At 39.4% G+C, this 25814-nt stretch overlaps 2 protein-coding genes across 9 annotated transcripts in view; both read left to right on the forward strand.

Annotated features, from left to right (window-relative positions):
• Window positions 1-2701, forward strand: part of ldb2a (LIM domain binding 2a) — a 66634-nt gene extending 63933 nt beyond the window's left edge. For all 7 annotated transcript variants that reach the window (XM_077577545.1, XM_077577546.1, XM_077577543.1 and 4 more), the window contains one exon: window positions 1446-2701. In XM_077577545.1, coding sequence (XP_077433671.1) covers window positions 1446-1679 — 234 coding nt within the window. In that variant the 3' untranslated portion in view covers window positions 1680-2701. The remainder of the gene's footprint in view (window positions 1-1445) is intronic.
• Window positions 2702-5691: 2990 nt separating this feature from the next.
• On the forward strand, window positions 5692-24007 carry tapt1a (transmembrane anterior posterior transformation 1a). 2 transcript variants are annotated; one of them, XM_077577541.1, is made up of 15 exons: window positions 5692-5928; window positions 7075-7205; window positions 7663-7781; window positions 8732-8764; window positions 10113-10275; window positions 11272-11407; window positions 11953-12050; window positions 12172-12241; window positions 13353-13433; window positions 15684-15793; window positions 15871-15930; window positions 15991-16059; window positions 16141-16217; window positions 19038-19213; window positions 21661-24007. In XM_077577541.1, the coding sequence occupies exons 1-15, from the start codon at window positions 5727-5729 to the stop codon at window positions 21954-21956; spliced, it is 1821 nt and encodes a 606-aa protein (XP_077433667.1). In that variant the 5' UTR covers window positions 5692-5726; the 3' UTR covers window positions 21957-24007. The 2 variants fall into 2 exon arrangements, with proteins under 2 accessions (XP_077433667.1, XP_077433666.1); XM_077577540.1 differs by lacking the exon at window positions 8732-8764 and having other exon boundaries at window positions 5714-5928.
• Window positions 24008-25814: the final 1807 nt, after the last annotated feature.

Raw genomic sequence — 25814 nt, forward strand, 5'->3', positions numbered from 1 at the left:
TTGACTTGACTTGATTGAGATTAAGCAGTATTGGAAATGGCTCATGCTAAACAAATTAGGCGACAATGTGCATTCAGATGCTTTTTTTTGTTGCCTTTGTGTTGCTATTATATGATTGCATCAGTAAGCATATCTTGGGTTGTGTACATGTATGCGCTATGTGCAACGATCCAGGCGGCGTTGACACACATGAGCACTGAAGCGTGCGCTCTATTTGTAGTGCCGCTTCCACCCAGGTTACAGTAGGGGGCCGTTGTTTGGTAGGGTTTTCAGCATCTTAAAATGCTTTTGGCTGAATTGAGTTTTAAAGTGGACATACAGTATTTTAGATAATGGACTTTTGATTGTGCGTGTATGTAAATAGTTAGGTCTCTGAGGGGCCTTCTGCCATCTAGTGGTAGAGCATTTTAATTCTCCTGTAGGTCACTAGTATAGATAGATGAATAAAGATGCATCAGCATTGAATATTGCCCCTCAAAAATTCAAATTTAGTACCTCCTCATACACTTTAAACGAACGGTCAACGATTCTTGTGAGGGGGGGGGGGGGGGGACACTCTTCAGGTATTTTTTAGACGTTTTTTGTTGTAGTGATTTAGGTTGAAATCACTCATGACCGATAGCTTCTCTAAGCAAACTAGGCAGATGGGTTTAATTTTGGTGAACGTGTAATCTTACCTGAAAGACACCATCTTCTTGGCACAATTTGGCCAAGTCTTTGGATTTGATCTGCCAACTAGTGGCGAACACTGTTAATACATCTTAAAATCGATGGGCTACAAATATTTTTATTTTGAAAAATTATTATTTATTATTATTTTTATTTTATTTTATGTTGTTTCTTAACATTGTATTTGTATGTTTTTAACTGTTGTTGTAAGGTGACCTTGAGTGTCCACTGTCCAGAAAGGCGCCTATAAATAAAATGTATTATTATTATTATTATTATTATTATTATTATTATTATTATTATTATTATTATCATTAAAATTAGTTTCCTATCCCTGGCCCAGATGTATCAATTCGGCATACTTTCTTGTAGTGATGGGAAAATGAAGCTTCATGAACCACTTGTGATACTTTACTCCTCTAGATGGTGCTCTTGGTTTAAAGACGCAGTGGAAATGTATTCAATTCCCACTGCACTAGCGTTTTTCTTTCAACCAAGATCTCCCTCTAGGGGAGTAAAAATAAACATTGCAAATGGTTCATGAAGCTTCATTATCCCATCACTACTTTCTTGACACCAATTACTGGGGACTACCGTGTGGTATTTTAGTGTATTACAGAAAGTACACAGAAAATGTGAAAAGATGACATATTTTAAATGAAATTTTTGCCTTGCATCTCTGATTGGCGCAATGGTTGGGAATCACTGGTCTATGTAGCGTAAATAGGACGCACACATGTTGGTACGAGCTCAATCCTTCTTTGCGTCACCTCCAGGATGTGATGGTGGTGGGCGAGCCCACCCTGATGGGCGGCGAGTTCGGCGACGAGGACGAGCGCCTGATCACGCGTCTGGAGAACACGCAGTACGACGCCACCAACGGCCTGGACGACGATGACGACTTCACCGGCTCGCCGGCGCTGACCAACAACGGGCCGTGGAGCGGCAAGGCGCCCAACGGCGGGACCGACGGCAAAGCGGAGAACGCTGCGCCGCAGGCCTCGCAGTAGGAGCGACACGTGCGGAACAATGACAGCAGCAATAGCCACACCGCCTGGACATTTTGGGAAAAAATGTATGTAAATGTACACAATGAATAGCGAGGTGTGGACTTCTTTTTGGGGCAAGAAAGGCTTTCGGTGGACTGTCGCCGCTGTGATTGGTGGACAAGTGTCACATGACATCACACAGTGGAGCCGAAAGACGACGCTTTGTTGTTTTTAAAAGCACCAGCTCGACGTTGTTTGAGGCCACTGCAGTCACTCTTGTTTTTTTTCTGTTTCAAGTTAGCAGGAAATACCAATCCCTTTGTTTTGGTTTTAAGGGTTCGGATTAAAATCTTGAATCTTGGCTTCCTCACACATGCATGTTAGGTTTATTGAGCACTCTAAATTGACCATAGGTGCGAATGATTGTCGAATAAGGACCAAAACTGCCAAAATAAAAAATAAATAAATTACTTAATAAATAAATAAATGAAAGTGAAAATAAACACGGATATAAAAAGTATAATTAAAAAATTTGACACAAAAAATAAAATAAATGGAAATAAAAACATCAAACTATATCGATGAATAAATAAAAATAAATCCAAAATCCAAAAAGGATATTCAAAAATAAATATAGATATAAATATAAAAATAAATGTCGAAATAAAAAATAAAATAAATAAATCTATAAATATAATTAAATATCAAATAATCAATGAAAACACTCTGCTCTCACATTTATTTATTTCATGCTGCAGACGCTCTGTCAGGTCGAAATGTTATTCAAATGAGGGGGCGGTTCTAACGGTTGGGTTCCGCCGTTGCAAACTGCCTTTCAATGGTCAAGCAAGTGGCTCGGCGAACAGTCTTGCCGGCTTGCATGGAGAGCTCCAGCAATGGATGACTATCTTGTCCACTGTCACCACAGTGCATCGACAAGATATTTATACATTTATTTTTATATTTAATTCGACATTTATTTTTATATTAATTTTTTTTAATTACGTGTTTTATTTTTGTATTTATTTTTACTTTTATTTATTTGTTTAGTGATATATATATATATATATATATATATATATATATATATATATATATATATATATATATATATATATATATATATATATATAATTTATTTATTTTTTGTATTTACATTTTTAATTATATTTTTTATATATTTATTTTCACTTTTATTCATTTGTTTAGTTATTTAGTCATTTATTACTTTATTTTTCATTTTGGCCGTTTTGGTCCTCCATAGTTTCCCACCTTTCAGTCCCAAAGTCAGCTAGGATAGTTTCCAGGTCACAAGCTACCATAGTGTGGCTAAAGCAGTATGGAAAACGGATGTTTTGACCACCCCAACGATTACCACCATTTCCATGCAAAGCATTTTGATTGTGTTTCCTGCTCTGTGATGACTGAATTTGATTTTTCTCCCTTTAATACTCCCAAACTGCATGATTTTTATAAGGCTTTAATTTTTCTTTTTGTTAATTTCATATATGTGCTTTTAAAACACACACACAGATTGTCCTGTACCAGTTTGGGAAGGTTTGTAAGTGTAAATAGAAGAATATTTTGTCCTTGAGCCACAGAAAGCAGTTTGGAAACGGCAGCTGTTTTGTTTATTTCCACCAGAGGTTCCAAATTTCTCCTAAATGCACCCCCCACACTCCTCCAACCAACCTCTTTAGCTAGTGCACAACCAAAGCAACAATTCAACACGGTCGCATTTCTTTTGGTGCAAATCAAAACGAAACGTAACACAGACGGGACTCCCGCTGTCTGTGTAAGGGGATTCCGCCATGCCAAGATCTCCGACACTCACTTCTCCCATGGTTGTGTTGAGAGACAACAAGAGGCAGCACTTCTTTTTTTAATTTTTTTGTGTGGGATCTCTGTGTGAAAGAGGCTACGTGAGCTAGTAATGACTTTCATGCAGTCTGTCCAAAGCTGACCCCCCCCCCCCCCCTTATTTCTATGTCTCTGTTCTGTAAAAACGGAAGAATGACGAAATAAAAATAAAATGGCAATGTTCCATCATTGTGGGTAAAATCAGGGCTATATATGAAACGCGACAACATCTGCGTGTTTTGGAATTCGCGACATATAATATCCCACCTTTGCTGGGTTCTGTGTAAAAGATCTGAGCTCTGCTGTTCAGGACAGGAAACTTGTGGCAAAATCCTGCCTTTGCTCAGTTCTGTCTAAACACCAAAGGCGGATAAATGTCGGTTCATCTATTGTAGCTCTGATGTTGACATGTTGCAGAATCATTGTGTAAAAGGTGCTACAATTAAGCTAACCTCGTGAACCAGTAGCCTCTTTTACACTGACTGCCAAAAGTAGGATTTTTCCTCTCTCGCCAACTTCAAATGATGGGTGAAACCCGACAGATTGCAGGATACCACAGACACCAGCAGCAATGATATCTCACTGCTGTTACGGCTCCAATTTGGCCATTGCGCAGGCTCTCCGTGTGAAAGGAGTCTTAATTCTTGGTTGAACTTTTCCCAAGAAGACAAAAGGCGCATGTCTTCACACGACTGCATATTTATTTGTGCATTTTTTTAATTTTTTTTTTGTAAGGAAGCGATCGAAACACACACATTTCTGAATATGTTTAAGGCTAGTATTATTAGACACCGTTTGTACATTATATAGCAGAGGTGTTCCGTGTCATATCTGATGTCTGGTATGTATGCTTTACCATTAACTTGTGCCAATAAAACCGTGCTTACAAATAACACGGAGGGTGACTCCTTCTAAGCGAATAAGGATGCTTAATAAGGTGGAAAATCAACTTGCCACTAAATTGGAAACGATTCTCCTGCAGATTATGTTGATTAGCAGCATTTTAAGGATAGGTTTATAGCGTTTAACAATGTTATTTGGCAATTTTCTAGCTTTTAAAAATGGTAATTGGAGTAAATGTTAGTACAAGAAAACCAATATGGGAGTGAAATTTAAGATTCCAATCATTGGATTATTAAAGTAAAGAAATAAGTAAGAGTATTTTCACATTTAAATGGGATTAACCTGCACTACCCCACAACACGTGGATTCTTCTGGGCTGAGTTCTGTTGTTGGGTAGAATTGACTTGCAAGACGACGTGGTGGACCTTTAGCGACATCATGAGCTCAAGCAGGATACTGCAAAAACATTCTCATTACGCACACATTTTTACTACTACATTATGAAAACACACAAATATGAATAGTTTTTAGTTTTTAATCAAACCAAACAGGACATAATTATTGAACATAATTATTGAACAAGACCAACTTTAAATCCGATATTCTCATGGATACATTGTTATATTTTTCTCAAATCGTGAAAGAGCCCGTGAAAAAGGCAACAGCAAGAAACACGTTTGGATGTTTTTTCTTTTATTAATTTAAAAATGGGATACAAATAAAAAATATAGTGGGAACTAGGCTATACGAAATACTTTAAAACATGTTCGTCCTCCCCAGAAGAGTAATTATAAATATTCATTAACTGAATATAATCTAATCAGAAATATTGGTTATAAAACAGATTTACACCTCATAAATTTGCATTTGTAATATGAAACGGTATTTTTCTTTCGCTGAATGATCGTGGTCGTGACATTTTTTGTTTAAATAAATAACACTTTATTTAAAATAATTTTGTCAGACGATAATAAAGTATAATACATTACATAAGCGTAGTAACAAATAGGCCTACAACATAAAAACGATTTTTTAAAAAAAAACAGATGTAGAATATTTACATTTAAAGAATAAACGTAACCAAAGTCGTAGTCATTACATAACTTGAATAAATAAATTTAAAAAACACGTTATTTTAACAAATAATTTACATGTGTCAAATAATAATGCATAATACGTTGCATGAGCGCTGTTACAAATGCAATAAAATCAAAGAATATTACATTGATCAGTAAAATATTTACACTCAAAGAATAAAATAAATGACTAACTAGCTGTAAAGAATTACGTCACGTAATGACGTCTTGTCGACTCTGTGTGATGTCAGTACAGCGCGACACAGAAAAGTCTGGTCCCACAGTAAAGATGGCGGATGCGTCGGGGACTGAGCTGTCAGACGAGAAAGAGAAAGAAACGGACACTGAACGCAAAAGTAAGCAAGAGACGCGACCGTGGCAGGATGCGAACAAGTCGGGGAAAGATGTCATTTCTCCACCACTGCCCGAGACGTTGGGCTTTTACGACATCAGGGCTGACATGAGCCGCGAGCGAAGGGACCACTCGGCAGGTAGACGTCCCCCCCACATCGTTTCCCTTTTGTTTTGTTTCTTGGTTTAACATCTGTGATACTTGGACATTAACATTTCCCACATATTCTTGCCAGACTTTAGTAAAGTGAATTTATTTAGAAAGACAACTGTTGAAGGTAGTTCGTGAACGCACTGTGAAACCAAAATAGGTCGTGTCATGACGTCACACTTACTTCCGGGTGACAAAACCTGGAAGTTCCTCTACGCCACCACTAGTTAAAACAACAACAAAAAAAACTTACATCATATCATTTGACCAAGAAAATAGGGGAGATTTCTTCAATGAATTGTTCTATCCTATCACCTCAGTGTAAAAGTGTTAGTCAAAAAGATGCCAGATGAGGTAAATTCAAATTGCTTTAAAAGGAAACCCACCAGCAGTTGATTCAAAAATCGAGGTTGTGGAAATTTAGACAAAGCTAACATCATTTCTATAAAGAATCGTACTATAGTATAGACCTGGAGACTAGAGTTAATGCAATTAAAGACAATTTGTGCCCCCTATCGTTTAACTAATTCAATAAACCTAACATACCCCATCTTCTCCCAAAGGGGTTCAAGCTAGGTTAATTGCCAAATAATTGTCTGTTTTCATTCAGCATGCTTTGTGTATGTCAGTTGACATGTCTGACAACCACAGGGTGAATGAAGTCAGGCAGCAATAATTTAAGACTATAAAGAGCAGCAAGTCCTAACCTCTAATGTGCCATGGGAAATTATCCAATTTCAGTTAATTGGTTAACTATTATTGTAGAAATTATTTCCTGCAAATAATGTATCTTTGTTTATCTATCTATGCCAGTGACGTATAGGCAGAACAATGAAATTCTCTTCCACTAGATGGCAGAATTAAAGATGAATTAAACGTGTGTTTCTACCTGGTACCTTTCATACAACAGAATAAACATTTCAAAATGAGTGAGTCAATTTGCGATAAAATGAGGTGAGATCTGTGCTGTCATATTTTGGAAAGATTTGTTCCGATTCTGACTAAGTTTGTAACCAGAACCATGACACCCTCAAAATATCATTGTGATCCCCTCTATGTGCATGAATAGCTATTGTTGACTTGACAGCAGACATGACAATGGAGACTGTATTCACTGCGTGCAATGTTGTTCCAGATTCATCGCTGACTCGCTTCATCTGCACGGAGCTGACCCGAGGCTACTTCCTGGAGCACAACGAGGCCAAGTACACCGAACGTCGCGAGAGGGTGTACACGTGCATGCGCATTCCCAAGGAGTTGGAGAAGGTAGGTACTCGGTACTGAATTTAATTCAAATATTTTACTGTTTCAGTCCAGAACCACCAGGTGGCAGTCTTGAGCGGCTCCTCGCAATTCCCTGATGGACTGCGGGGAGGCTGGAGAGGAATGTGTGTTAACAGAGTAGAGCTCTGTACATTCACTGTGTCAATCAGCTTGAACCACATTAATTTATAACTCTTCTTAGTGTGTCATCCTATAAAAATATATATTATTTGCTTTGTGAACACTCACATGGACTCCACCAATAGGAGGCAAACCCTCCCACCGGCGTCCACCTTGACTTCGCTCACAGCTCTGAACTCTGCGATGTTGTTTTACTTTTAAGATGCCGTTCCCGCACAGCCCCAAAATGACGATTTTAGGAGGGGCTCACGCATTAGTGCGTCATTTACATTCGTTGTACCTGCTGGTCAAACATTTTCGATTGTTGTTTTGGTTGCAGTTGATGATCTTTGGTTTCTTCCTGTGCGTGGACGCCTTCCTGTACGTCTTCACACTGCTTCCCCTCAGGGTGCTACTGGCTGTGCTCCGCCTCCTCACCTTGCCCTGCTGTGGCTTCAGGTCAGAAACACCACACAAATTCCCTCACAAATACCGTTTCATACTGTGTGAAGTCTCTCTGTCATCGCGGCAAAATTAAAACAGTGCTGGAACTGTTGGTCCTCGTGGTGTATTTCTAGGAATTGCATGAGTGGGAACACACTTCCTTGAAATGCACAACAAAACATACAAATAATAACACTCAACCAAAACAACAACAAAAAAAACATTAAAAGACAACAAAATAAATAGCAACATTTAAGTTAATTTTTCCATATTAAAATTGTAAAATAAAAATAAATCAAATAAAAAGATAATAAAGCTAAAAATATTTGTCGGAAGTTAATTTGTGCCAAAATACCAATAATAATTCAAGCAAATATTATTTTACCTTAAAACCGTGACAAATAAATAAGCGTGTTGGTACAAGTTACAGTTTTGTAACATAAAAATGTTTATAGGAAGTGCTTTACAGTAAAAACAAAAACACCATTAATAATGAAAACAAATACTTTAAAAACATGGCAAATCAATAACATTTGTCAAATTATATTTTAAGAAAAACAGTGGTTATAGGATGTAAAATAATAAAGATATTTATATTTCTAAGTAAAAAAGTCACACAATTTGAAGCAGTGCATTATGCAATTAAGAAAAGGTATTAGTAACGTATCAATTCAAATAAAGCACAAGAAAAAAAAATATTTTTACAATAAATGCATTTCTTATAAGTATGTGAGTGCAAAAATCTAATAGTTCATTTTAACAAAAACGGAGGAAAAATGTTAGTATTAGTATTTATTGAAAATGTTTTAGTGCAAAAAAAAATTGTTTAAAAACTCAGTTGAAGAACATTTTGGAAGTCAATTTGACTATAATTAACTTTTCCAAAATGTAATTAGAAAATCTTATAGCAACTACTCCATGTTTGTGCCCGTCCCCCTAACCACCCCCCCCCTTTCTTACTGTAGGGCACGCACATGCCCCTACTGCAGAAGAAGCAGGTATGCTCCCTCCAACCTTATTCATGTTCACTCACCAGCCCCAAGCAACCCTCTCTCCACCTTCATCCTCATCTCCATCGTGTCCTTTCGATGTTCAGCTGCTCATCATCACGGCCCACTTAACAGCTCCTTATTAGTTCGTTCACCTCTCACCGAGGAAATCGCATTCAACCACGTCAGCGGAGACTTGCCGAGTGTGCATGTTCATCCTTCGTGTTGTTTGCATTTTTGTATGTATATTTGGAGCACAAGTCAACCAAGGAGTCTTACATGAAGGAATTGAAGAAGGAGAACTACTGTTTGATTTTTGCTTGATGTCCAAGTGACCCCGTTTGGAAACCACGCAGGATCAATGGAGTGCACTAATTGGCTACAACCAGCAAGGGGCGCTGTTGTTGCAATTACAACTTGTTTGTCACAGACAGAAGGGCAGCATGGCAGCAGCTTGACTGCTACCTTATTTTTATCTATGTGGAGTAGGAAAGCGGTGAGGAAGTGATGCGACGAGTAGCAGGCAGGACAGGAGGAGTGACTAAGACTGGCTGGTGGGAGTGGCTTTGCTCAGACGCTACTTAAATGAGTTGCCACGGGTGACATACTCTAAATACCGAGGCGTTCTCTTTTGGATGTTGCGTAATGTATCATATGAATGCGTCAGTGAATTAATACTTTTTTTTTTTCAACATAGTTCGTCATTCAAAGAGTGCTTCTTGCAAGGAAGGCTCTTTTACGACAAATGACCCATCATTTATACGCCTTCGCCTTTTATGCGCTTTTATGCCTGTCATGAATCCACATGCTTTTTTTTGTCACAGCACTGTACATGCTAGTTTGGAAAGCTGCATTTTTCATTCATAAATGGGGTAGATGCCACAAACTTCCGACTTGCGGGTTTTACACATCAGCGCCGTTTCCGGCCAACACTCGCACCCCCAACCACACCAACCCCCCCAACCGTCTCGGCTATCTGAAATGCTTCGGACACTGAGACAGACACTACACACTCGCAGCCTCGCACCCGTCGACGGGAATGCGCAAAAGAGGGACACAAAGGCGGAAGCGCAAGTATTGGGACGCGGCCCTCACGTCGCAAACCGGAAACAGAAACAGAAACAAAGTTGATGTGTGAAAACCCGGAAGTCTGAAGTCCCGCCTCCTCCGTGGCATATAGTCCATAAGCACTGGCCTTACTAAATGTGGTTATTTGTCATATTCAGTATATATTTTTTGCACGTTTAGTAGTTTGTCTTTTGATGTCTGGTATGCATCACTTCAATGAGGTAGTGGAATAAATAAGTGAGGTGTGGTATCTAGTGTAAGTCCGTGTTGTGGTTGTGTGCTTCCGCAGTGGTTCGAGGCTGCTGCAGCCGGCGCAGGTGTGCGACATGCTGAAGGGCCTCATCCTGGTGCTGTGCTTCTCCATGATGCACTACGTGGACTACGCCATGATGTACCACCTGATCCGAGGCCAGTCCGTCATCAAGCTCTACCTCATCTACAACATGTTGGAGGTGATATTGGAGTTATTTCATTCGCTCTTGTGCTAGATGGTGGAATAAGTTGCGGTAGTCGTCAATGTACGGCGTTTGAGTTCACTTTTGTGAGCGAATCGGGACAAAATCATCATATCAGTATCGCTGGCGTCAGGCCGAAACCTCCCATGTCCAAATTTGGTCAATTTTATTTTTCACAAATTGATACGATTGGTCATGTGTATATATAATAAACTGTTACAAAATTGTTTCAATCGGTGCTGCTGTTTTGGTCAGCAACTAAAAGAAAGTGGAGATATGACTATACTATATAATATGACGTCACTATAGATTTGTTGTCAAATCTTGAGGGAGGTAATCTTATAATCTTGACAGTTATCAAGTAGGTAACACTAAGGAAAAAGACCGGTCATGAATGACATCACGCAAGGCTGATTAACTCATTCACTCGCAGCCATTTTCACTGAAGCAACCCCCTTCGCCCCCGGCTGTTTTACTGGATTTTGACTGATATTGCAAGGCCTACAGAATATTGTGTTCTGTTGCTTTAAAAACATGGAACATACCAAAAGAAAGATTAGAGTCTCTTCTTTCACCAGGAATTAGAAATTAGCATAAGAATGTAGCTAAATTTAGTCATTATTCACAAACCTGTTCAAAACACTGAGGGAAAACAACTTGTTGTAACATGGCCCTGGTTGATCTCTTATACTCTGCTGCCACCTGCTGGCCATTTTTTGTAATAACTAGCATTGCTTTAAGCGACCTTTTCAGGTCAAAGGCTGCATCAAAGCCTTTTTAATGCTCTAGCATTAAAAAAATAAAAAACATAAAAAAAAATTAAAAAATATATACATTTTGGGGAGCAAAAGAGTTAATGTTAAATTTGACTTATCGTTTTTGTGTTTTACACCGATAACAATTATAAGTGTGGTGACAATTTGACCTGAGAAGGGAACTGATCTATTTGCATTATTTCCTATGGGGGAAAAAAAATTCATCCCTGATAAAAAGGTTGCAGATCGCCTCTTCTCTTCCTTCGGCCAAGACATCCTGGATGCGCTCTACTGGACCGCCACGGAGCCCAAAGAGCGCAAGAGGGACAGCATCGGCGTCATCCCTCACTTCCTCATGGCCGTCTTTTATGTTTGTATCCTTCCACAATGGCGATATGAGTGTTTAAAATGGACTTGTGTTTCTTGCTTTAAATCAGGGTTTGATCTCACTTTTTGGCTCTAGGGAATCTTTACTCAGAAGACTTAACTCTTTGACTGCCAAAAACGTTATATAACGTTTAGTAAAATCCTATGGAGGAGTGCCAAAGACGTTAAAAGACGTTTATTCAAAACAGAGGTGAAACTAACCATTTTCTATTGTTGATTACTGAAAAACGGAATAAGTTAGAAACAAACTTTTTTTTCTGATGAAAGATGAGAGTCCAATCTTTCATTTGGTAGTATGTTTGTTTCCATAGTCCAAACACATAATTTTCTGTGGACCTTGAAAGATCAGTCAAAAATGCTTAAATCGGCTGGCACCCACGGCATCCCTTTTCTGAAAACGTCTGGCAGTCAAAGAGTTAAAAAATAATAATTTAAAACTATTGGGCATAATCATTTACCATTGCTATTCTTTTTTCTAGTTAGGGCTCATATGTCACTACTTGAAATGTTTTCTTGAGCATCACATCCCCAGTCCTCCACGCCATCCTCATCATGGTCCAAGCCTCCACGCTAAACGTGGCCTTCAACTCACATAACAAGTCCCTGCTCACCATCATGATGTCCAGCAACGTTAGTACACGCACACGCACACAATCACGTCATACGGAGAGATCAAAGTACACATTGTTATTATTTTGTCTGATGAAGCTTAAGTAGAGCAAATGGAATGTAACCGCTTCTCGTTTCGCAGTTTGTGGAGATTAAAGGCAGCGTTTTCAAGAAATTTGAGAAGAACAACTTGTTCCAAATGTCCAACAGTGGTAAGATATGCGTCAGCATTTTATCAAGAGTGAACAGATAAAAGTTGGGATTATATAAATGAAACTAGCTTGCGCTAGAAAAACTCAAATGTAACCAAGAGGAAATGTCTCTAATCACGGCAAAATGTGCTTGTTATTTTTCTTCCAAGATATTTCTTCTTACGGGGGCAGTTTTGCAGGAGCATTTCTTATTTTTTTTTACTAACTACTGTTGAGGTGCTTCTGTTAGGGCTGTGCAATTAATCGAAATTCAATTACAATTTCAATTATTGCACTCCACAATTACAAAATTAACATAATCGTAAAAACAGATTATTAACTCATTCACTGCCATTGACGGCTATAAACGTCAAAAATTCATTTGAACTATTTCTATTAGTTTAACATTTTTTCCCCACTTTTGTTAACAAGAGTATGAAAACCTAGAAATTTTTATTGTACATTTAGAACAGATGTAAACTTTGTGATTAACAGTGAGTCAACTAGTGAAGTCATGTGATTAATTACAATAAAAAAAAAAATGAATCGCCTCTTGCCTTTAATTTTTAATAACAGCTAATAGAAGTGTGTTTTAATAAATCCTGCCAAAATCAATCTTCCTGTTCTGTTGTCACGTAATTTCAGTTTTTAGTTTTTGTAAGGGTATTTTTTTTTTTGTGTGATGCTTGCAAGTGTTCCTTCATTTGCTCTCTTATATACTGTATTTCCTCCTCTGTTGCTAACCAAAACGGCAGCACCTTATCGTTGCACAGTAGACTCACACTGGTCGCTCCACAATGTTGTGTGCATCCATGTTTGTGTTTCCAGGACCTGTGTGAAAATAAGTCAGCGGGGCAAAAGCAAAAAAAAATTAATCTTTGACAAAAGTTATTTTGCCAGCTTCTTCTCACTACCCGTTTAAACAAAATTTCCTTTTTGGAGACACCATTTGACAGACTTGGAAACCGTTATGTGCTTTGAGCGTAAAGTATTATTACAGCCGTAGATGAAATGTCCTGGAAGCTATGTTTGATTATGACAGCGGCAGCCATTTTCTTGACAATCGCGATGTGACAGGTTGTTAAGAGTTTAGCGGCACTGGTTTCACATGTCCTTCGTCTTCTCCCGGCAGATATCAAGGAGCGCTTCACCAGCTACGTTCTCATGCTCATCGTGTGCCTGAGGAATATGGAGCAGTTCTCATGGAACCTTGGTAATTATCTTGAAAACTGTTTGGAAACATGTGGGTCAGTATTATCCAAGGTCTCCCTGTTTTAGTTTTAGAAGGGAAAGTGGAGACTCACTTGTGATTGGAAAATGTCAAAATATTACAACTAAGGATGCAGATTGTACAGTAAATAATATTGAATTCATTCTTAAGTCGTGCAGTGGACAAATGCATACATTGCAGAAGAATAATGACAAAATCATTATACAGATAATACATAGTAAAAGTAAATATTAGATGAATAGAAAATATGTATATTAAAACATAGTGTTGTCCAGTATTACAAAAACAGCTCACTTCCAAACTTGCACCAAATTATGAAGTCAGAACCAAGGTTGTTTTAGTAAATGGAAAAAAAACAAAAATTGAAAAAATATTTTCGTTAACAAAGTAAAATAAAAATGAAAACTCAATGAAACTACATTTTACCTTTACAAAACTAAAACTAACTATAATTATAGTGAAAATGTCTTTCGTTGCATGAGCCTTTGGGGATGATTTTAAATGTGTTTTTAAGTAGATTTATTATTACTATGGTGTTTTTTTAAATATTGCGCGCAAGTAATATATTTTTTTTTATTACTAAAACTAAGTATTTATTAAATAACTGAAACTAATAGAACCACCCTGAAAACTAATTAAAACTAACTCAATTTATAAAACAAAACTCAAAACAAAATCAAAACTAACTAAAATGAAAATCCCAAAACTATAATAACCCTGGTCAGAGCACACGCACTCGCGCACACAAAATATCACAGACAATTCATCCCGAGTCAGCGAATGGCTCCACCGTTGGGACAATCCTGCTGAGCCCTGAGCAGTTTTGCCCTCCAGGGGGAGTCCTCTTGAGCAGCAAACGGCGTGACATCCCGATTGACAGCTCCGTGACAAGCGTCGTCGCCCCGAGACACTCTCAAAGGCGAACGCGCGGGCGCTGACTGACAGACGCGGCCTGTCAGCAACGTTGTGTCACCGACGTGCTCGTTCCAGCCCCTTTTCCATCAGTCACGGCCGCTTTCCTCGAAGCATAACAAGCTTTTCTCTGAATGAGCTTCAGAGCACTTTTTGTGTTATTAGTCATTTTCCTATAATAAATGCCAATGTTTCGTTGTGCAAATGGGCACAAAGCCTATTATTAAACTGCATTATTAGAGTTAACTTAATGAGCTGTGAACATCCCTTGACAAGTTAAGAATATCTTCTACTAACAAAGGGTTTGCATTAGCAGAAACATTAATACTCGTAAAAAAAAAGGTTTAACTCATTCACTCACAGCCATTTCCCCTGAAGCAACACCCTTCGCTCTCGGCTGTTTTACTGGACTTTGACTGATTTTGCAAGGCCCACAGAATATTTTGTTCTATTGCTATAAAAACATGTAACCTACCAAAAGAAAGTTTAGAGACTCTTCTTTCATCAGGAAAAAAATAAAATAAAAATGAATGAAAAAATAAATGAAAAAAATGCTGATTTTAGTCCCACCAATTTTGAAGAAATGACAGCATTTCCAGACAGTGTGCCCAAATCCAATCGTCAACCCAATTTGCTGGATCAAAAATAATTAACCCAACTTTGGGTCAAAGTAACCAAATCTGCGCAGGCCAATGCTCAATAAAAAAACAACAATAGAACAGCTGAACTTTATTTGGGGTGAGTCACGGGCACTTTAACTCATTCAGTTCATCTTATTCATTCAACAGAGGCCATTTTTACTGAAGCAACCTCCTTCACTCTCGGCTGTTTTACTGGACTTTGACTGATTTTGCAAGGCCCACAGAATATTTTGTTCTATTGCTATAAAAACATGTAACCTACCAAAAGAAAGTTTAGAGACTCTTCTTTCATCAGGAAAAAAATAAAATAAAATAAAGTACATTTCTATCTGTTTTCGTTTTGCAGTAATTAATAATAGAATATAGCTAAGTTTCATCATTATTCACAAATCTGTTTCAAACAGTGGGGAAAGAGCTTGTTGCAACATGGCCCTGGTTGATCTCTTATACTCTGCTGCCACCTGCTGGCCGTTTTTGTAATAACTACCATTGCGTCAACCGTTCTCTTCAGTTCAGAGGCTGCATCAAAGCCTTCTGTATGCTCTAGCATAAAACAACAACAACATAAAAAAACGTCTTTGGGAGCATGGCAATATTAAAAATAGAACGTATTTATACGTTTTTGGCAGCAAATTTGTTAAAATACTCTACGAGTGTGTTAAATTTCCTTTTGCCGCAGAGCACCTGTGGGTTTTGTTCCCTGACGTCTTCATGGTCCTCACCTCCGAAGTGGCCGTTGACGCCATCAAACACGCCTTCATCACCAAGTTCAACGACCTCACGGCGGATGTAAGGACTCATTGTATTTCGTTTTTCATTTTATTTTTAAGTCTCCTTCCTCTGACGTCCTCCATGTCATCTGGCAGGTTTACAGCGAATACAGAGCCAGCTTGGCCTTTGATCTCGTCAGCAGTCGACAGAAGAATGTAAGCAACAGCTTCTTTTGATTCTGCCCTCAGTCTGTTGACAAGTGTTTTCTGTGTTAGGCTTACACGGACTACAGCGACTCCGTGGCCCGCCGGATGGGCTTCATCCCTTTGCCTTTGGCTGTGCTGGTAAGACGCCGCCGCACCCTCTAAATACTGTTGACCTGCAAATACATGATGTCAACACCTTTTTATATTGTGTTTGAACAGCTTAGCCGAGTGGTCATGAGTTCAGTGAAGGTGCGAGGAGCGCTCTCATACACGTGCGTGCTCCTCTTTTATCTCGGGTAAGACCCATTTCACTTTACTGCAGATTGCTTCTCCAAATCAATAAATGACTTAGTACACTTATTTGTATTGAGCATATAGCATTTTCTGAATGTAAATGTCTAATTGAGCACAATATAAGGTGCTTTAAAAGCTTAAACTGATGCAAAAGGTGGTTATTTTCCAGATAAAAACTAGTCTTTCACTCAAAGCTCTTGCGAAATATGTCATTTTCACACAGGAACACTGCAAAATGACCACATCTCACACAGATCCCACAAAGTGACTCCCTCCTTAACATTAGGATTCTCTAAAACTACTGTGTCCTTCACCACTTTCACTCAGAGATCCAGCAAAATTATGACCAGTTTCACACTGAGATCCTGTAAAATTGGCACCAGTTTCTCATAGTGCCACTTTTTTCACACAGACCATGAAAGAGTACCACCTCTTTCACAGTTGAACACCTGCAAAATTACAACCCGTCACACTGAGATCCAGCAAAAGGACCGCAACTGTCAAACACCATCACCTCTTTCACACAGAGATGCATCATGAGTACCATCTCTTTCACACTTATATGCCACAAAATGACCGTCCTTTTCACATAGTACCACCTCTTTCACAAAGAGACCCTTTAAGATTAGCACTGAGATCCTGCAAAATTAGCACCTCTCTCACAAAGTGACAATACAAAATTACCTTCTCTTTCTTACTGAGATCCTGTAAAATTCCCTCTTCTTTCAAACAGTGATCTCGAAAATAACCGCTCCTTTTACTCAGTGGCATCTCTCATACACAGAGAGAGCTTTTAAAGTAATGGCTTCTTTCACACAGACTGAAAAATGAGGACCCGTTTCACTGAAATCCCCCAAAATGACCACCTCGTTCACACTAAGACCCTGCGAAATTACAGCCTCGCAAACACATTCCGCATAACGACTGCCTCTTTAAAACGGAGATCCTGTAAAAAGGCCACCTCTTTCACGCTATAGTCCCGCCATTCATTTCATCCTTATGATTACACAAAATTGCCACACTTTTCATACAAAGACCCTGCGAAATTAACACCTCTCACGGGGATCCTGCAAAATTACTACCTCTTCACGCAAAGATCCTTTAAAATGACCGCCTCTTTCACAGAGACCTGATTCAACCCCCCACCACCCAAGTCCAAAGCTTTTGCCTGCCCATTGAAACATTTTGTATTTCCGTCTATTTTTATTCAAAGCATGCATGTCGTAAGTCATAGAATTGACTCACACAACACACACGCACTACACAGTTACATAAGCATCAACATCTTGCTCTCCCCGTGCTCGTTCGCCGCATCTCATCGGGCCGGCGCCATTGAAGAGTTTCCCCCTCGGGGTGAACAGTACCATGTTGTCATCTCGGCTGGCATCTCTGCGGTTTAAAAATAGCTCTCGCTGAAACACGCTGCCTGCCCTGGCAACAGTTCCGCCGCACTGACATGCGCTCGCTCTTAACACCTCATCGCATGCAGCAGCAGCAGCAGCAGCAGCAGGCAGCAGCTCGGCAAGACCTCATTTTGTCCGCCTGTCATCAGTGATGCCCCGTTTAGCCCTGATGATGGCACACTTGGACCACAAACGCATCACAATGGACCAGTAGTAGTTTTAACCGCCACCGAACATGTGCTCAGGAGCTCAAAACTAACCCTTAGCTTCGCAATGAGAACTGTTTCCAATGTATTCGGCACTGTCATTATTAATTATTTGAAATTAAGGGAAACTCAATAGTATAACAATTAAAATATGTTCATGTTATATAATCATTTTAATTGAATTATAATCACATTAAATTAAAGATGCATTTTGAGCTAGCAGTTGAGTTCACAAATCCTACTGCTGTAGCCTCTTTTGCACAGAGACCCTGCAAAGTTAGCTCCTCTTTCACACTGAGATCCTGCACAATGGTCCCGTCTTTCACGTAAATTAATTAATTTCCTTTGTATAACCAGATAAGGCAATTGTGAACGGTTTCTCATTTACTGTGACATAACTTTCTCACATATATATCTTTCACACAGAGACCCTGCAAAGTTAGCTCCTCTTTCACACTGAGATCCTGCACAATGGTCCCGTCTTTCACGTAAATTAATTAATTTCCTTTGTATAACCAGATAAGGCAATTGCGAACGGTTTCTCATTTACAGTGACATAACTTTCACACATAGATATCTTTCACACAGAGACCCTGTAGAATTAATTTCATTCACACAAATGTCTTGAGAAATTCTGGTTCTTATCGAACAAATTCTACAGAATTAGTGTCATTCACGTAGAGACCCTGCACATTTTTTTGTGGTTTATAAAGTTTCTGCAGAATTACCCCCTTTTTCTCACTAAGACCCTGCAAAATAACCCCCTCTTTCACTTATAGATTCTGCAGATTACCACCTGTAAAATTACTTCATCTCAGTTACCTTCCAAAATTACAACCTTTTTCATAGAAGTCCTGCAGAATTACCGCCTGATTCACACAGAGACCCTGCAGAATGTCCACCTCTTTAAAACCCATAACGTTTATTAGTCCTATAATGAGGAACTGCAGAAAAAAAACTAAATTGCAAAAGTACTGCCACTTTCACAAAGAAATCTTGCAGAATCGTTTTCACACAGATACCTTGCAGAAGTACCGCCTCACCCTCTGAAACGCCGTAAAATTACCGTCTTTTACACAGAAATCCTTTGAAACTACCACTTTCACCTCAAGACTCCTGCAAAATTGCCACCTTTTTTCCCCACATAGATCCTGGTAAAGTAGCTCCTCTTTCACACAGAGGCCCTATAAAATAACCCATTCTTTCTCTACAGCTTGGTCACACTGAAGGTACTGAACAGCATCGTGCTGCTGGGCAAGTCGTGCGTGTACGTCAAAAGGGCCAACATGGAGGGCAAATTATTTGAGAAGCCCCACGCTGCAGCTTCGTCCTCCTCGGCCAAGACCTCCAACAACAAATCCGACCACGCTCCTACCACAACAGCCTCGGGTAATACAGCTCAGCAAGGAGGACTAACTTTCACACAGCTCCTCGTCTGTCGCCTCTTTCACACAAAATGGCCGCCTCTGTCACAAAGACTTCGAAAAATCACTGTCCTGTAAAATTCACGTAAATGTCCTGAAAAATTGTCACCTCTACCACACACACCAATCCTAGAAAATGTCCAACTCATTCACTTAGGGAATTTTACCACAACTTTCACACAGAGATACTACAAAACTTTTTGTTTTCTTTTACACAAAAATCCTGCAGCCACAACCATGTTGACACAAAGACCCTGAAAAGAACCACTTTTCCACACAGAGATCCTGCCAAATTATCACCTCTTTCCATGAGATTCTGTGAAATTACGGTCTCTTTCACACTGAGAGCAGGTAAAAATGACCACCTCAACCTTTAATGTGTAAACCCTACAAAAATCACACAGCAATTTTGCAAGGACCTCATCCATCATCTATCCTGTATAATTACCAATGGTTCTCAAGTCACGATTGATGATTGATTTATAATAATAATAAGAATAATATTTAAAAAAATATATTTGTAATGCACTTTACATTTCCAAAGAAATCTCAAAGTGCTGTGGTGTCAGGTAAAAATAAATAAAAATGAAAAAATAGAAAAAAATAATACATTTAAAAAAGTACAAGTTAAAAAGTTTAAATTTATATAGCACCTTATCATAGAATTGCAACTCTGCAAAACAAACAAACAAAAAAAAACGACACAATTTGAAATCAAACCATAAATGAGGCCGACAGTCACATGTTTTTCCTGGAGGTGCCTTTGTGTCATTTGCAGCCAAATCTCCTCTGCTCTCACCTCCAAGCGTGGCCCCGCCCACACTTGTCAACGGGAGCTTTGAGGTGACAAAAGATCCTGATGGCGTGTCGCTTCCCGTTTGCTTTATTTGGATTCACAGAAGCGGCAAGACGCCACATCTTTCAGATGCGATTTTAAACCCGCGACGTCAGCTAACATGCTCACCTCACTTTTAACCTCACGCTTAGTCAAGTGCCACTCAGCCGCACAATTATGCTCAAGCGCACGTCTTTGTTTTTCTTTTTTTCAAATCATCTGGATTCACACAGCACAAAGACACACCATCTGCTTTTGAGTGTTCGTCCGCAGGGCAGATGAGGGCAACGTGCAGTTTGACATCAACCGTTTGCGCGTAACCTGTATTCAAACGCAAACACAAGCTCTTGGAGCACTAAAACCTCCGCCAAGGCACTTGCACAATGACCGTCTCTTTCACGCAGAGAATCTGCAAATTCACACTGTTTCACGCTAACCGCAGTTTCTGCCACTTTCCCACAAAGACCCTGGACAAGTTTTACACAGCTCAATGTGTGTCAGGTTTTTCACACGGAGACCCTGCACAATTACTACTACTACTACTACTGAGCAATTATCGCCTTTTCTTTGCATAGTGAACGCCGGGCCTGCCCGCGAATAGTGTCCACTATTGTGCTTTTATCAATTTGGATTCTTACCAAAATGTCTTTGGAACCCGCTGAACTATTGCTTCTTTCACACAGAGATGCTGGGAAATCACTCCAACTTTCCCACAAAAATTCTGCTAAATCACTGACACGTTTACAGCCGCCCTGAAAATGTAGTATTTCGTATTATTTATTTTATATATATATGTGTATATTATTAATGTCTTACACATAGAAATCCTGTAAAATTAACACCTCTTTTACAAATTCAGTAAAATTGTCTCATTCACACAGAGATCCCAAGAAATCCCCCCAGGTTTTACACTGAGCTTGCAAAAACAATTTCGCACACAGACCTAGCAAAATCAGCACCACTCTCATGCAGGACTCTGTAAATGATTGTCGGAAATGATTTTGGCGCTTTTACCAACTCTTGCTACCATTTTAATTGACCTTTTTTTCCATTCGATTAACATTTTATAATCGTGATTAATCACCGGACTTCAATAATTAACTCATGACTAATTGCAAATTTTATCTCTTCTAAATGTACAATAAAATATATATATTTTTCATACTCTTGTTAGCAAAAAAGTGGACAAAAGTCATTGATACAGTAATTTCACATTTCATAAAATTGAGTTAAAATTAAAAAGATGTACTGTACTGTAAAAAACGAGTGTGATATTGATTTGTTTTGGTCATATTTCTGCCACTAGATGGCATAATTGCAATTGTAAGACGTTGATGACAGCTCAGTGCATTTTTTTAAAATTCATATTAAGAGCTATCTAATCTTTAACATGAAGTAACATGTGAAATTCTGCACATTTTTCAAATGGTACACAAATATAGGCATTGTTATTATTACATTTATTACTGCTAAATTTTGACGTGGACGTGTCTGCTGCGTTGCGACTGGAATTCCCCCACTACAGACTTTCCAAGTAAGGGGCGTTAAAGGAACTTCAACTTAAATCTTCTTCACAGGTGACGCCAAGCTGAACCCGAAGTCGCCCTCCGTCCCACCATCCTCCCCCGCTTCCTCCTCTTCAGTGACCACCCAGCCAGCACCGCGGTGGGACTTGCCCTCGCCTCTCGTCGACTCCTCGGCCTCAGCGCCAGCGTCTCCTCCTCGTGACCAGGCGCCTCCTGCACCCGAATCCCAGCAGGCCGCTCCCTCGCCCCCCAAAGAGGAGCACGGGCCCGAGGCCAGACCAAAGGCTCCCAAAAAGGACCTTCTGGAGATCGACCGCTTCACCATCTGCGGCAACCGCATCGACTGAGGGGAAAGACACAGCAGTAAGTGATTGGACGCGCCCTGTGCCAGTTTCCTGTTGTTTTGAGACGTTTCACGACAGGAAGGTCGAGCGGGCTGATAATCAATCAGCATGTGTGGGAGCTGGATATGAAAAGGCGCACACACTTTTCAAGGTACGGAAGAGCACATCTGGAACCCGCGCAGAAGGTGGGCGGGGCACGCTCGCGCCGCGAGAGACTGCAAAGGATTCCCGTTCTGAATGTGGCGACGCCGCACAAAATGGGCTTTACAACTTTCTCAAGACTGGGGCGACGTATCACGCTTGTGATTTTGGTTTGATGATTTACAATAATTACGTGGTGTTGTTTTTTTTTTTTTTCAACTCAAATTCAAAGTGGAGTTTGCACAGCGCTCATGCCTGTAGCCACTTTCACACAGAGATCATGCCAAATGACCGCCTCTTTCATCCAGAGTATGAACGGCACGGTTCAAAAAGGCCTTGCAAAAATCCCTGCATCATTCCAACGGAGCACGCATTTTTACAGCTTCTGTCATACAGGAACCCTGCATATAATTACCACCACTTTCTTTCCGAGAGCCTGCAAAATCGCAGTCTTTCTCACAGATACGGCAAAATGAAGGCCACATGCACTCTTTGTTGTTGGAATATAACCGCCCCTCTGTACACACAGAGATCCCTTGAAATGTATTTCACACAGACACCCTGTACATTTTACTGCCTCTTTCACACAAATAGCTATCAACATTAACAACACTTTTATACAGGGAAACTGCAAATACACGACCAATATAGCTAATATGTATTTATTTATTTATTTTACACTGATCTTGCAGCAAGCATTGCAGCCTCTTTTTCGTAGAGACCCTGTAAAATTACGACCGTGCTCACACAGACACCCTGCACATTTACTGACTCTTTCACACAAATAGCGACCAACATTAACAACACTTTTATACAGGGAAACTGCAAATTCACGGCCAATATAGCTCATATTTATTTATTTATTTTACACTGATCTTGCAGCATTATAGCCTCTTTTATACAGAGACCCTGTAAAATTAGGACCGTGCTCACACAGAGACCCTGCAGAATGACTGCCTCTTTCACAGCTCGTAAAATTATTATCACTTTCAAACTGAGTCACTGCAAAATCAGAGCCGTATTCACTCAACTCTTGCAGGTATTGTCTCTTTCACACAGAGCTCCTGCAAAATTATCACCTTTCTTGACCCATTTCACACAGAAACCGTTTTTCTTTTCCTGTAGAGATTCTGTAAAATTGCCACCTCTTTTGCTTAGAACATTTGTAGCCTCTTTTGCACAGAGATTCTACCAGGCTGTAGGCTTCTTTACAGAGTTTTGCCAGTTTCATACAGAGACCATGCAAAATTACCTTCTCATCCACACAGGACTCTCAATATTACTTTCATACTCAGATTCTGCATAATTACCATCTGTTTCCAACACAACAACTTCAAAATTACTGCCTGTTTCAAACAGAGAGCCTCCAAAATTACTGACACTTTCACATAAAGATTTTGCAAAATGCCTGCCTTTTTCACTCATGCTTCCAAGCTTTTGATAATACGTCATTCCTCTTTCGAGTGCACAAATCGAAGTTCATTTCCCACAAGATGGCGGACCAACTCAGCGTGTTCTTCCATTTAAACGTCCTGCCTGCTGTCCCAATACTTTTGTCCACATAGTTTTAGCACTGATGGCGCCAACCAGCTTGTTGCCTTCGTTAGCCTTCGCCATCACGTTTACGTCCTTGCCGTAGTCAGAAAGGGTTTCACAATGAAAGCCTTTTCATCTGGAATATTTTCAGGTCGACTTTGATTGCAATGAAACGATCGTTTGGATCCCTGCAGAAATATGAATAATTCTGTTTTTATTTGATACAAGATGTAATATGTAAAGTGTGATTTATTTAATTTTATTTAAGGTACTTTTTCCTTCCATGGCAGGGAAGGGGGGTACGCAAGAGAAAGTTTATAAATGGTTTATTTACTGCCATTGTTCTAATAATGTAATAAAATATTTTTGGGAAGTTACCACTTTTGATGTGATGATGACGCAGCTTGTTTCATGTGCCTTCGTGGCATATTTTTTGTTTGAATTATTAAAACACAAAACTACTTTTTCAACGTTGTTTCTGTCATGTAACTATATTTCTGTTAGACTTGTTAAATTTGTCCTTTTTATTTCTTGCTTTTATTTTATTATTTTTTATTGTTTTTATTAATTTATTTTCTATTCTTATTTAATTTTTTTTGGGGGGGGGGGATTATTTTTTTTATTATTATTATTATTTATTTATTTTTAGGTATTTTGACATTATTGTCAGAAATTCCTAACAGGCCAGATAGTGAGTCGAGTAATTTCTGTTGATGGAGCTTCATGAATCCATCTCAACTTGTTTTTGCCTCCCAAATGTAGGCCACACATTCGATAACCGGTCAACACTTCAACGTGATAACCAACTCTGAAAAATGGTGAGTCAACATGTGACTGCTTCTATCACACGGAAATCCTGTAGAATTATTGCATTTCACACAGAGAAACTGCTGAATCCTTGCTTCATACAGAGACCCGGTAAGATTTTTGCTTGTACATCATATATTTCCTGCAAATGGGCTGACTCTTTAACACAGAGACAATTTCATTCATGCTTCCTCATTGACACACGCTCAACTGTGCCTCGCTTTTTTCATACAGAATTTGCAGGATTCTGCGCTTTTACACCGAAATACTGCAAAATTGTTACTTGCTCGTTTCCCCAGAGACCAAGCAAATACCCCTTTGTCATAGAGAAGTTGTCCAGAATTACACCAAGTTTATTTTCCATTTAAACATAAACCTGGCAAAAATTGCATCCTGTTTCACACAAATGTACTTCCTTTTTCACACAGAGATCCTGGTAAATTATTTACTTTTTCCATGCAGAATTATATAAGACGCTACAAAATTACCTCATTTATGCGGAGACCTAGTAGAAATACTGCCAGTTTCACGCAGAGATTGTGCAAATGTCTCTTTCACACAGAGACCCAGCAAGATTACCTCCTCGTTCATACAGAGATGCAACAAAATGACAGTTACATCAAAAAAAATACCCAGCAAGATTACCTCCTTGTTCACATAGAGATGCAGCAAAATGACAGTTACATTAAAAAAAGTACCACATATACTCCTCTTTTACACAGAGACCCTGTAAAATGCCCTCCTATTTCTTACAGAGATGGAGAAAAATCAATTTCCTTTCTCAGAGATATCCCAAACACAGAAACCCCACAAAATTATTGCCTCTCACAGTTTCCAACAAAATGATCTCGTCATTCATAAACCCTTCACAATTGCTGCTGTTTTCACACAGAGACCCTGCAAACATTCTACCACTTAGAGCTCTCGCAGTTTGCCCCCCCCCCCCCCCTTTTTCCAACAGACACCCTTTGAAATTACCTCCTGTTTTCACATACATGTCACCAGATGGAATGTATACTTTCTACAGGTTTAATTTCATGATGAGACTATTTTGGAGGGAGGAGTTCACATTGTGTATCGGTGTCAGTAAGAAAGTAGCTTAGTCCTTGTTTCTTTATTTTCAACGGGTGCCAGTAAGCTGAGATTTACCCCCCAGACGACCTCACCTTCCCCGGAGGCCAACCTGTGTGTCTCGCTGTACGCTAACACTTCTTAAGAGGACCAATAAGCTCCTTAGGAGAGGACACACACACGGCCGAGACGCACTTAGGTCACTCACCATTAAAAACATCCAGTGCGAAGTTCACCACCGGGTTCGAATCTTTTCAAGCAGGGATGTTCACGTTTTTTCAATTACAAAAAAAAAAAAAAAAATGG

The sequence above is a fragment of the Vanacampus margaritifer genome, chromosome 10 (genome assembly GCF_051991255.1).
Source record: "Vanacampus margaritifer isolate UIUO_Vmar chromosome 10, RoL_Vmar_1.0, whole genome shotgun sequence".
Lineage (NCBI taxonomy): Eukaryota > Metazoa > Chordata > Actinopteri > Syngnathiformes > Syngnathidae > Vanacampus > Vanacampus margaritifer.

Coding starts and splice junctions, on each gene's coding strand:
- tapt1a (XM_077577541.1), top strand. CDS start 5,727: ATGGCGGATGCGTCGGGGACTGAGCTGTCAGACGAGAAAGAGAAAGAA. Junction 12,051..12,171: donor CCATCATGATGTCCAGCAAC/GTTAGTACACGC, acceptor CTCGTTTCGCAG/TTTGTGGAGATTAAAGGCAG. Junction 15,794..15,870: donor TCAACGACCTCACGGCGGAT/GTAAGGACTCAT, acceptor GTCATCTGGCAG/GTTTACAGCGAATACAGAGC.